General features: G+C 35.2%; 1 protein-coding gene across 1 annotated transcript in view; it reads right to left on the bottom strand.

Annotated features, from left to right (window-relative positions):
* Nucleotides 1-14252, bottom strand: part of SRPK1 (SRSF protein kinase 1) — a 68544-nt gene that overhangs the window by 28098 nt on the left and 26194 nt on the right. The window contains 4 exon segments of the mRNA XM_005696261.3: nt 3744-3831; nt 4893-4980; nt 6169-6277; nt 7094-7212. Of these exon segments, the coding sequence (XP_005696318.3) occupies nt 3744-3831; nt 4893-4980; nt 6169-6277; nt 7094-7212 (404 nt within the window).

Raw genomic sequence — 14252 nt, 5'->3', positions numbered from 1 at the left:
CCTTGCCTCAGTGGAAGCAATGATTAGTCCTAGCCATCTAACAAATCATAAAGGTAAAATCTGAAAAGGATCAAACTGTTTCCTGGCAATAACTGCATCGTAGAACAAAGCTCAAGATTTAAAGGAATACAAAATATCCAACAGACAACAAGGTAAAAATCACAAAGTCTCAATGAAAGACTACCAGGCAACAAAGATGCAAGAAAATGTATCTGAAAATTAGAATTATCAATCATTTAGAACTGACCCAGAACTGACCCACTTGCTAGCGTTAGCGGACAAGGAAATTAAACAGCAGTATTCCATATGTTGAAGAGATACAAAAAATTTTAAAAAAGAGACAGATGCAGAGAAGAGGTGGTGTATACATATTAATATAAAAACAATGAAACCTTGCCATTTGTGAAACAGATGAACCTAAAGGGTATGCTTCTAAGGAAATAAATGAGAGAGAGAAAGACAAACACTGTACAGTTTCACTTAATAATGTGGGATATGAAAGACAAAAACAAATAAACAAACACCAGAAAACAGAGTTATAGATACAGAGAACAAACAGGTGGTTGCCAGAGGGAGGATGGTTGGAGGAGGAAAGAAATAGGTGAGACCCATTAAGAACACACTTCCAGTTGCAAAATAAATGAGTCATGGGTGTGAAATGTACAGTGTGGAGAACATAGTCAACTTTTAACATCTCGGTATGATAATATAACTTTAGTAGACTTATCACAGTGTGTGTGATAATAAAACTGGAAGAAAAAGAGAGACCAAAATTGAACTTCTGAGATGAAAAGCAGCAAGTGAGAGATGAAAAATACCGTGGATGGGATAAATGGCAGATCAGGCACTGCAGAATGAGATTAGTAAACTCAAAAGCACAGCAATAGAAACTATCCAAAATGAAACACACAAAGAAAAAATAGTCCAAACAAACCCACAGACCCACAAGAGTAAGTTGTAAGGGCAACTTCCAAGTGGCACAAAAAAGGGAGGGGAGGAAGAGAATGAAGGTACTTGCTCTTTGCAGAAGATTGAAAAATCATAAAAGTGACGGCCGTAACCAACCCAGTGGCAAACTGTGTGCTGTGCTTAGATTCTGTCCTCCATTTCCCACTAAAAGGAATTAGGGCTTTGCAGATAAATGGCTGACCCCAGGTCTGGGATAGTAAATATACAAAATGAGCCTGCAACATTTTGATGTGCCAAATAATAAATGAACTGTTAACAACTTTATGTGACTCTTGACTAAAGAATTTAAAAAATAAAAATAAAAAGAGACATCTAGAGAGACTGAAACACTGTCTACATTAAGGGACTAAGAAACTGGTCCCCAATTTTTTTAGGAATAACAACTATGTTGGAGTTGTATTTTAAGAGTCTCTGTCTTTTGGAAATACTTTCTAAAATAATTATAGATGAAATAATATATTTAAGACTGGTCACAAAATTATCAGGAGATACAGACAAAACAACATTGGTTATGAGTTGATAAATCTGGGAATGGGTAATGGATCTCTGAGGATTCAAACTATTCTATTTCTGTATATATGAAATATACCAAAATAAGATATTTTAGCATGCAGATTGCTTAAACAAACAAACCAGAAAAGAGAATTTAAAGTTATTCTCAAGTTCCTAGCTTTATTATTAACTTTCTTATGAGAGAAGCATTACAATTTAACAACAATGTTGTTTTAATTTGCAAGTAGTAATATAAAGATGATCAAACATTTAATAGCTTAAAAACAAAAAGAACTGGGTGAAATAGCAAAAGGATATGTAAAAAAAAAATTTGGTGGGAGACAGTATAAAGAAAAAAGGCTGAAAATTAATCAAGAGCCACATTTAGAGTGCCTTATGAACAAGAAAAGCTAGCGAAAGAGGTAAAATACACACCAGAAAAAAAAAGACCCTAAAAACACAGTAGGTCACATAGGTGGCCAAAAACGACACTGACTTATGTTAATATTATGTAAAGATCAGCCGTTCCTTCTTAATCACTCTTTTCCCCTCACCACCCATGGAAGTAGAACGAACCCATTTATACTGAAGTCTATGACTAACTTCTAGTTCAGAGTCCTTGTGATACTTCGAAATGAGAAAGGACAGTGCTCCAGAGAAAAAGCAGTATACCCAGATACAAAGAAAATCACAGATAAGTAGCTCCATACAGTTACGCCTGTGTTGTGAAAAGAGAAGAGAGGCAGGAGAATGCCATAACTCTTTAAACCTTAACTCAGTGCTCTGCACTTTATCTTTTTCAATCTCTAGAAGCAGCAAATAATGCCATTAACCGAGACAGCTGGGAGACAAGTAGGAGGAAGGGCAGAGAGAAATGGCTAAGGATAAAGGGAGAATTGAGTAAAATAGGAACTCAGTGGACAGAAACTACAGAGAAACCATACAGTGATGTTTGGAAAACATCTTAGAACTTGAAATTCAAAATCTATTAAGATATTTCAATAGTTAAAAAAGAAAACTGTTCTTGCTTAGGGTCAAAAAAAAGGTACTCTGAATTGCTAAGGAGGTTATACAGACTATTTCTACAGTTTTACTATAATGTTCCCAAATTAAGAGAGAAATTTGGCACAATGACAAACATTACAAGGTCAAGTAATAGGGAAACAGAATCTAACAGCCATCACAATATCCTATATGGTTTATTTCTTGGTTAGCCTCCCTAATTCTTTGAAAAAATGTGTGTGTACCCATACACACAGTAAGTCACCTATGAAATGACCACAACAGACATAAGACTGATGATTCATATGGCATGATTCCTGTATCTGTATTCCTTACAGATGGAGGGCAGGGGGATATGATTTACACTTCTCCAAGGAAATAAATGAAAACTAACTTCAGAGTGATAGATGAAATCTTCATGTTATCACTTGTTCTCTCTCCTTTCTTATCCTTTCTCCATGTGTTTTAGTTCAAATCTCTTAAACCACAGTCCACATGATACTACAGAGCCCTATGTAGCCCATTTCCTTTAACAAATCACTGGCTACAGTGTGTGTTAAGAGAAGCTAAACATGCAGGGAAAGTAGAATAATACATGAAATCTTTCCTTACACATTTTTGAACACTTTTAAAAACAGTTTTAGACTCTCCAATCCAAGTGAAATTTTTCATCTTTTATTCTGACAAATTTGATAGGCCTTTACAAGCATAGCTGTTGCAACAATCTTTCAATCAGCTCTTTGAATGTCACATGGATATTAACTTATGGGGGAAAAAAAAACCAGCTAACATTCCTTCCAACTTTAAAATTCTAAAATTTCAGATCAAAACATAAAACTAGTCAGTTTTTTTCATTATGACAGAATATGAACAATTACATTTAGATTCTAAGCATAATCTACATGTACAGCCTCTTAAATACTGAGATAATAAAGTACACTGAATTCTTATTTAACCTACTATTTCTCAATAATTCCATTAAAATCTGTGTTAATTGATAAAATAGAAACTTTACTTAGTATTAGTACTACACGTCTTCTTAAAGTTTCTTTTGACTTCAGTTTTAATTTGCCTGAAAAAAGGAAAAAGTGTAAAGCAATAGCTTTAAGAAACACAACACACAAAAGACCGACATGATTTACAATGTGTTCAAAAGTTTACAATAAAATAAAAACATTTTGATTATAGTTTGAGAAAAGAGACCAATGCAAATCTCATTCTTTTCTTTGAAATGAAGTTATTTCATGATTTGTTTTCAAAATAGGTTCTAAAAAGGATACGTGTTCCATTAACTCCTGATATTTTGAAGTCATCTAGTAGCTGAACAACCATTTCTCTATTTGGATCATTAGGATCTGAATTACGAACCTGTAATAGGGAAGACAATATTTTAAAAAAGGGAAGGCATAAAAATAAACCAAATGGTGTGGGAGGGGATACCAGCAGCATATGTAACAAAGGATTACTTCAGAAAAGAGCTTATACAAATCTATAAGACAAACATAAAAGTTTAATAGCTTGAAGAGCTTAACAAAAACAGTTCACAAAAGAAAATACAATCAACAAAGATTGTATAGTTACTGTTCTAATTATAACATTTTTCTACTTACTCCCAAATTAACTGCTAGTTACCAGGCCAGGAAGAATTCAGGGGCTTTTGCATGATGCAAATCAACCACAGCACTAACCATACTGCTTATTCAGCCTTCATTTTTTTCATAGAAAAACCTCTCAGGGAAGGAGGCAGTACCCTGATTTACTTTGGGGCATGAGCTCATCTTGTTACAGACTAGCACATTGCAAGTACTTCTCTGAAGCTCTCTTGGTCTAGCATCCTCACTTTTCTGAATGAAAACCTAAGGCTCAGAGGAAATAAAAAGATGAGTTGAGGATATATTCAGATAGAGCCAGTCCTAAAAACTCATGTCTTCTCACTTGGGATTCAAGCTTCTTCTACCTCACTGACATTTCCTAATTTTTAAGAAAACTGAAAATAAGTTTTTGAAAATATTTACCTAAGTTTCCAGGTAACATAAGGGAATTAATAACTACAGTGCTTGTTTTTATATTAAATATTTTTAAAGATTTTAAAACAAAATAGAAGTTATATATTTATTCACACTCCTTTTAACCATGACAGGAAAGAAAAACACTGTGTCACTTGGCACATAAAACATGCTCAATAACCATTTTTATTTGCAGGGTTTTTCAGTGTGCATGCATAGGGGGAGTCGCCATCACAGCATATTCTGCCAGTTCCCTCCCGAATACACAGAACGTGTAAATACTGTCTTCTTCTACCTCTTTAAGAATACTGGAACTTAACAGTAAAACTCAGCAATATCAAAAAGTATATACTTGGTATGTCTTAACTTGAATAAAACTTTATTTATTTATAATGCAGCTCACACATACAATCTAATACTTACTGATTTCAGCAACCGGATTTCATCAAGTGCAGTTTCAGTATAATGTTCAGCACTTTTAACTACTTTCATTGCCACGAACTTCTTTCCCCTAAGAAACAAATGCAGGCAATTAAGACTAAATGTCTTACCTTTCAGTTATGAAGCTAAGATTTAACCATAACTGGGAGACAGTGAAAGAATGAATATTGATTTCATGTTTCCCTGGTACTCAAACACAAACTACTACTTCTGTGGGATCATCCGCACCTGTTAACAGCACTAACTGGCCAAACTAAACTTATAAGAAGAAGAAAATCTGTTCCTAGATAATGTCAGTCATCAAACATTTTCTCTGAGTTAAAATCTACTTTCTGAATGCTCCATGAACCCATGTAAAACCATGAAATGGAGATAAGTAAGGGGGGAAACTTCACCAAATCAGAAGTATTCTGTATACTTATATAGCAAAACCTAAAAGGTTAAAAGCTATAATATTATACTTTCCTCTAAGAAGCCAGAGAAGGCAATGGCACCCCACTCCAGTACTCTTGCCTGGAAAATCCCATGGACGGAGGAGCCTGGTAGGCTGCAGTCCATGGGGTCGCTGAGGGTTGGACATGACTGAGCGACTTCACTTTCACTTTTCACTTTCATGCATTGGAGAAGGAAATGGCAATCTACTCCAGTGTTCTTGCCTGGAGAATCCCAGGGATGGGGGAGCCTGGTGGGCTGCCGTCTATGGGGTCACACAGAGTCGGACACGACTGAAGCGACTCAGCAGTAGCAAGAAGCCAGAAGAAATACTTGGGTGAAAAACTGATAAAAATAGTGCATAGATAGCAACTGCTGTCTCATCAAAGATAGAAGATATACTTTAAGGTAAACATCCAATGTTAACTGCCTATGATTTTTATGTAGAGGTTTTAGACTGTATGGCTGAGCAAATCTGTTACAGAAACAAAACACAGGAAAATAATTTCACACAGGTTGGTCTAGGATACCATCTTAAAATTTAGCTCTATTCCAGTGGGAAAAACTATGAACTAATATACTATACTTTCTTTGAGTATCTGTAATGTTTTGAATTTGGGAGTTTCAAGAGCCTTACTGATAATAATTCAATCAATCTTGTGTCTCCTCTAAGGTGCTGCTTCACCAGAGGAAAGTCATTTGCCCAAGAATATAAAGATTATCAACTATAAGATTTTTATTAAGAAATCAGTCTAGAGCTAGACTAAAGGTGGAAAATTAAACACAACATTTAGGCATCACCTAATCCTCTTGTACTAAAACTTACTGAATATCCCATGATAGCCACACAGTTGAAAAGTGTCCCCAGCCCAACTTTCGGATCACATGGTATCTCCCATTGAACAGATCTCCAATTTTCACAAGATGATAACCTCCTGGAAGAAACAATAGAGGGAAAGAATCACTTACTTAGAAAAAAAAAATCTTACATTTTCCAACATTTATATATCTTCAGCAAATAAAAATGGTTTCTTTTAATACAATTAATTCAACAAAAGAAAGTTTTAAAGCAAGTCAGCAACATAGTATTATTGAGCTCATGTTAACTTAAAAAAAAAAATTACTTTTCCAAAACACAGTACAACAAAACAGAAACCAGAAGACCAGAAAAGGGCGACAGCAGCGGCAGGAATCAAAGGATTTAAACATCTATCTCTGCCTGCTGAGAAGAACCAAGTTCTCCTCAATGGTAAGATACATTCTGTTATAAGATCCGATCCTACCCAAGAATCCTGGAACATTTTGTAAAAGAAACAAAATACATCAGGCAATCGTATGCCATGGTTTTTAAGTATCCGTAATTCTAATATAATGTAGCTTAGCAATTAACACTTTGAGAAAAGAGTAGTGAAAATGTGTTTTTCAAAAGTCTACATACCAAATCTTATCATTGTTCACTTCTGGATGACAGCATTATAGATGACTTTTGTTTTCTTTTTAACATATTTCTGAAATTTTCTAAGGAAAATATGCACTATCATTTTCTAAGGAAAAAGGGAGTAGATACATTTAATTTAAACTAAGCTTTAATTAAGTCAAACTAAAAGGAAATACTAATTCCTATACTTAGAGAAAAGGATGCAATAAGCAGAAAGCATTAACACCATTTATGCTGATAGATCAAATATTCAAATGAAAGAGTGTACACACGAATTACATCTTCCTTGGTATCTCCTCACAGAAAGCCTTACCTTTGCAGTAGTCATTGGGATCTTCCTGCTCATCATCATCAGACCCCAGGATCTCCTCTTCCTGCTCAGGCGGGTCACTCTCAGAGTGTGGAGCAGAGCCTCGGGGCTGAGGTTCGGATCTAAGAAATAACACAAACATGTTCATCCCCTGTGAGCAGAAGAAAACTGGACCCATGAACAGACAACACAAACAGAACGCTATGCAGTGGCAGCCTGGGAAAACACTACCTATCACTTTACCTCGTGCTAGGAAAAGCCTAGTTTTAAAAAGTCAGTACATGATTAAATAAAACCTGGAAAATATATACGAAAAGTATAAAGGGGAAAAATTACGTGAATCTCAATATTCAAACAAAACTGCTGGTAAAACTAGATCTTCCTCCAGTAATTTGCTGTTATTTTTATAAAAAAACATACTTTATAAACAAATTTGTATCCTGCTTTCCCTATTATATTGTTAACTTTCCCCCTCATTCCTACACAATCTCTTAAATCTTACTTCCCTTAGTGGTATCACTATCTCCTCTGGTACATTCTGTTCAGCCGGACACTTGTTTCTAATTTTTCAGTACTAAAAATTAAAGCTGTTGAGTATTTTTAGACAATTTTTATTCTGCATTTAGAATTATTCCCCTAAACTACCAGATAAAGATAGAAACATTTCCGTTTAGAAAAATAACACGTTAAATATAGGAAATTTGAAAAATAATTATTTTGTTCTAAAACATCTCTACTTTGAACATATTAACACTTTGGATTATTTCTTCCCAGTTTGTGCCCACAAATGTTTTTTATATAGTATGACTTTTCTGAAAGAGCTGTAATGAACTACATCTCCAGCCACATATGGGCTCCGAGTATTCAAGTATTACTAAATTTCAAAAACTTGGTTTATTTGACAGGTTAAAATGTTATTTTATAAGGTGCTAAACACTTAAAACTGATTCCTTTCTCTACATGCCATCAATTAGTTATATCAAAACTTTTGAGCACTGAGTAAGTAGTTCAGGAGGCAGAAAAACGTGGATTTGCATTCAGGCTCTGACACTTAAAAGCTGCCTGCTCTGGGACTGCCCTGGTGGTTCAGTGGTTAAGACTCTGTACTTCCACTACAGGGGACGCAGGTTCAATCCCTGGTCAGGGACCTTTGTGGCCAGAAAAATCACAAACATACCAAAAAAAAAAGCTGCCTGCTTCATGAAGCTTTGAGCAAAAGAAGCAGTGTCCACATCACTCTTTTCAGCAGTTGCAGGAAAAGGAATTTTAATTCCCATTTCCTAGTATTTTATTTGCATTTCCAAACCTTTTTCATCACACTTTTTTTTTTTTTTTCGAAAGATTCAATTCAACAGAAAAAAATTTAATGGCAAAATTAATGGGGTGCTGAGACCTAACCACAGTGGCAAGCATGACTAGATTTGGATTTTCGGTGGCCATTCCAACTTGCCTCAATTCTTGGTACTTTCTGTCCCTCAGAGGATACAAAAGTAGTTACAAAACTGCATGATTCAATTCTTAGTGAAAGCATGTTTTTGGGAAACTTACCTGGCCTACTTTCCTAAGTGGGAATGAGTCTGAATGAACATTTCCAAATTTATTAAGACATGTTTCTAAAACAAATTCTCTGATTTCAAACTTGTTATCTTACAATTTTTATTTTAAGAACTATAATTGAGAAATTTTTGAAAAGCAGTGAAATATTAAGTTGTGAAAAACAGACATGAAATTCCCACTGTTTTTTCTCTTGAATGTTCCTTTTCTACAGACTCTTGTATTGTTTCAATGATGTACTGCCTTCTTTGATCTTTAGGATAGAATTTATAGTCTCTAAGTTTCCTTGAGATCTTTGTATTATCTTGGCTTTCTCAAACCGCCCATGTTTTACTAACCCATGCTTTTACACATGATGTCAATCAATGAACATCAGACAACTGAATAAAAGCCTCTGCCAGAAAAAGACAAAAACCCAAAAGAGAAAGAAAATTTGAGAAAACAGAGACAGTTACTCTTAGATAGTAAGGAAAAGATGATAACATGATTAAAGAGTTCAGTATCACTGTAACTTTGACTGATGGTTGTTAAAATAGTATAAAATTTCTGAAGAAATACCACAGAAAGAATTTCAGCTTATTAACACTTGAACCTAAAAACCAGTCTTCCTAGAACTAAAAGGAAGAGTTCTAAAATAGTTTCAGTCTGTGCTTTAAAACTTATCATACCTATCAATATTTCATGTCACAAGTATATGCTATTTATATTTAGAAGAAAAACCATTGTTATCAGTAGTTTAAAGCTCTCAAAGCATACGAAATTTAACCCAGTACATCTATAAAATCTCCAATATAAACTGAAATGAACAACAGATCAAAATTTAATAGCAGTATGCTTCTGAAGAAGTCAAATAATTTATAACCCAATTAAAACACCAGTAATATTAGAAATAGGAATACAGTTGGCTGTGGTATAGAGCAGAATCAAGGCAAAAATTTGGGAAGAAAGCAGAAAGCAGTGGAAAAGCTTGACAGTTTTGCTCTCCTTATACTTCCAAGCTTGTTCTGACACAAAGTCTGGAGTGTGAATCAAGAGATAATAAAAGCCAAGTTAGAATGTTTTCTCTGATCTCGAAGGATCCTTTCAACTCAAGATTCCATTTCTGGTATAATCATCACTAATCACTCAATAGCAAACCAAAGTACTAAACAAAAATTTACTGAGTCTTTTGTAGTCAAATACTATATATTAATAATCATCATATGCTATTTATGAATGTTTACTTACACATTTCATGAATTCATATACTCAAATTAGCCACACAAACTCCCCACCCCTACATTTTCTAAAGAATAAATGATGAAGAAATTCCTGTAGTTTAAAACAAAAAGTTACACCAAAGAAACTGTTAAGTCTATTCTGACTCACTACATTGGTTTATAACCTACTAGTGGGTTGGATTTGAAAACACTTTCCTGGAAGTTACTTTAACTTCTTTGTGTGTGTGTGTGTGAGTAGCTCAGTTGTGTCTGACTCTGTGATCCCATGGATTGTAGCCCACCAGGCTCCTTCGTCCACAGGATTCTCCAGGCAAGAGTACTGGAGTGGGTTGCCATTTCCTTCTCCAGGGGATCTTCCCAACCCAGGGATCAAACCTGGGTCTCCCACATTGTAGGCAAATTCTTTACCATCTGAGCCACCAGAGAAGATATAATTCACATGCCATAAGTTCACCAATCTAAAGTGTACACTTCACTAGTTAAAGTATATTCAGAGTTGTGTAATCTCATTACAACCAAAATTTAGGACATTTTTATCCCCCTCCCTCCAGCCAACCCATCAACAGCTACTCACTATTACACTCTTCCCCCAGACTCTGGAAAACACTGGTCTACTTTATGTCTCTATGAATTTGCCTATTCTGCATATTTCAGATACAGAAAATCACATATTATGTGGTCTTTTGTGACTATTTTCACTTAGCATGTTTTCAAGGTTTATCCATGCCATAGGGTGTTATCAGTACTTCATTACTTTTTATGGCTGAATAATATTCCATTATATAGATAGGCCAGACTGTAATTTACCCATTAATCCGTTGATGGACATCTCTGTTTCTACTGTTTAGCTATTATAAATCTTGCTGCTATGAATGCTCCACAAGAAGCATATGCAATCGTGTTCACAGTAGCACTGTCTGAAATAAGGAAAAGCAGGAAACAACTAAATGTCCATCAAGAGGAGAGACAGGTAAGCTATAGTATTTTGATAAAATATATCCATCAGGAAAGATGAAAAAGTTACATCCACCAGCATGAATGAATTGCACAAACATAGGATGGAGTGCGAACAGCAAGCTGCAGAATACATACAATGCATCCCACCTTCCTAGGCTAAACACATACAGAACAGCCAATGTGTAGTTAAAATAGAAATAATTACACAACTGCAACTAGTCAGTAAATAATTGCTGGAGCTCTGACACATAGTATGGTAATTATAGACAATAAAACTATATTACAAACATCAAACTTTCTGAGAGGCTAGATCTTAACTGCTCCTACCACTGGAAGAGATAATGAGATATAACAGATACTAGTTAACACTACAATGTCAATCACAATGTGATATAAATTCATCAAATATGTTGTACACATTAAACTTACACAATATTATATGCCAATCATATCTCAGTTTTTAAAAAGCTGAGTAAAAAGAATGAATAAAGTAACAACACAAAAGAAATACAAGACAAATTCAGGACAGCTATATTCCACAAGTGAACTACTAATATAGAGATATGATCAAGGAGGAGTAAACATGGCATCAGATATGGCAATGAGATTTTCTTAGGCTGAGTAGGAGCTACTATTATTTATTTGTTATTTTATTTTTGTTTATAGTTCAAATGTTTTATTTAAAAACTATTGGCTCTGATTGCTTTTAAGTATGACTCCAACACATGGCTGGCTTAATGCCATTTGGCTAAATCATTATCATACATTTGGAAATCTTATTGACCTTACCCATCAAACTATCCTCAAAAGTGCCTTTACACTGCCTGAGGTTGCTGCTGCTGCTAAGTCACTTCAGTTGTGTCCGACTCTGCGACCCCATAGACAGCAGCCCACCAGGCTTTGCCAGCCCTGGGATTCTCCAGGCAAGAGCACTGGAGTGGGTTGCCATTTCCTTCTCCAATGCATGAAAGTGAAAAGTGAAAGGGAAGTCGCTCAGTCGTGTCCGACCTTTCGCAACCCCATGGACTGCAGCCTACCAGGCTCCTCCGTCCATGGGATTTTCCAGGCAAGAGTACTTAAGTGGGTTGCCATCACCTTCTCTGGCCTGAGGTTAATCATGTTTTTATCACAAAATACAAATGGCAGCAATGGGGAGAGATTCAATTGCATGCCTAATTCATGGGGGAGAAAAAGGTACTTGCAAAAAATTTTTCTATAGTTTTTGCTTTTTATGGAGAATAAAAAATTCAAATAAATAAAAAGTATACACAGAGAATTTAAATAACAAACAAGCTTGATCTAAATTGATACATTCATATACATAACTTTATATCCATTAAAAAAACCTGGCATTCTATAGAATAAAATGAAAATATCTTGGTAGATCTTGATTTAAAGAGGAAACGAAATACAAAATTTCAGAGTATTTAGATATGAGTGCATTACATGTTAAAATCTATGATATACTCAGTTTTACTGAACAAAAAAACAAAATACCTACATGGATATAACAATCATGTAGATTAAAAAATTGAAGAAGCACTCCTAAAAAGCAACAAGTCCAGACAGTAAGGTCAAGGGCTACTACATTTTCAATGAAGAGTTAATTGAGTAGTTCTTTTTAAAAAGTTCTTTCAAAATAAAGTGTACCAGTGTATCTCTAAGAGCTAGAAAAGCTCTCCAGTTAATTTGAGAGCACCAGCATAAACTGACATTCAGAGCAGAAACCCTGACATCCAAAGCAGTCAAAAGCAACTCATCTACAGAATGAGGATACTAGCTGCTGTGAGAACTTGACATTTAATATAATAATTAGCATAATCTTATTATGTATGTGTATGTGCTCAGTCGTATCTAACTCTTTGCGACCCTATGGACTGTAGCTCACCAGGCTCATCCATCTATGGGATTTTTCAGGCAAGAATACTGGAGCGGGTTGCCATTTTCTCCTGCAGGGGATCTTCAAGAATCAGGGATCAAACCCATGTCTCCTGCATTGGCAGGTGGATTCTTGATCACTGAGTCACCTTTACATAGGTATTGATTAATGTATATTACCTATTATTAATGCATTTTAAAGTACAGGTACATATTTTAAAATAACTACGTTGACAAGAGTATGGAGAAACCAGAACCTTTGTGCTTTGCTGCTGAGAATGTAAAAATGGTGCAGCTGCCATGAAAAGCAGTATGGTGGGTCCTCCCCCCCCCCGCCTCGATTAAAAATAGAATCACTATATAATTCAACAATTCTACTCGGGTATACACCTAAAGAGTTGAAAGCAAAGACTCAAAACGTTTAACGGATATAGAGTTTCGGTTCCATGAGATGAGAAGTGTTATGGGGATGGACGGTGGTGATAGTTGTGCAACAGTGTGAATGTATTTAACATGACTGAACTGTACAGGTAAAATGGTTAAGGTGGTAGATTTTGTTATGTGTACTTTACCACAATTTGGGGATAAAAAAAAATCAACATAGGAAAAAACCAATCCCCAAAACATTATGAGAACTTGTAACAGTGCTTTAGCATGATGCTGTGATGTCACAACAATAGCTAGACTCCCAGATCTTTTAACTAAGCAGGAACTAAAGACTAAAGCAAAAGAAGTCACCACTTTATTGTTAGTGTAAAATAGATGAATATAATTTGTAATCAATAGTAGCAATTAAGTAATTTACAGCACATTCATATAACTGAAGAAGTACTATTCAAGGAAAGTTAAGACACACCATTATGATGAAAAAGGCAAGTAACTGGATAATATATGTGTGTGTATGTGTGTGTGTGCTTTGATTTTTTTAAAAATGTATACAGGTACACACATTAGTAAACAGTTAAAACTAAGAATTGCAAGGATACAGACAATTGTTAACGGTTGGTTCCCCTCTTGGAAAAGAGTGAAGAAATAAAAAATTTTGTCTTATATAGTACAATTCTGAATTGTCGGCATCTTCTCCTATGAGAATTACTCAGGAAATAGCCACATCATTTCAAAAACAGGCAAAATTTTTAAAAAAATACAACTTACTATTAGGTTGGGAAGAGTGCAGGGAGACTGGACTTCTCTCATGCTCAGCTGCTTCTTCTGTCTGGTATCATTTACTTTTCGGAAATAACCCTCCACAACTTGGCAAGGCTGCCAATCCCCTAGCCCTAACTACCCTTCCTTCCCATAGGTAAAACACCTCCCTTGCATGATCCAAGCAAGATCTAGAAATCTTTAGGGAAGGAAAGAATGGATGTTGAAAGTTCTACTTCTGAAATTTTAAGCAACAAGAACCAAGCGATCGTCAGAGGGGAGTACTACCACGAAATACGAGGCAAATGTCTGAAAATGATGCTAAAACACAGAAAAACTAAGCTAAGCCATTTACTGGCTAGGAGTGGAGAAAAACAGGCAAATCCATGGAGATATATTCAGAGTCT

The sequence above is a fragment of the Capra hircus genome, chromosome 23 (genome assembly GCF_001704415.2).
Source record: "Capra hircus breed San Clemente chromosome 23, ASM170441v1, whole genome shotgun sequence".
NCBI classification, from domain to species: domain Eukaryota; kingdom Metazoa; phylum Chordata; class Mammalia; order Artiodactyla; family Bovidae; genus Capra; species Capra hircus.
Note: the sequence above shows the minus strand (reverse complement) of the source record. Positions and strands in the feature narration are given on the sequence as shown.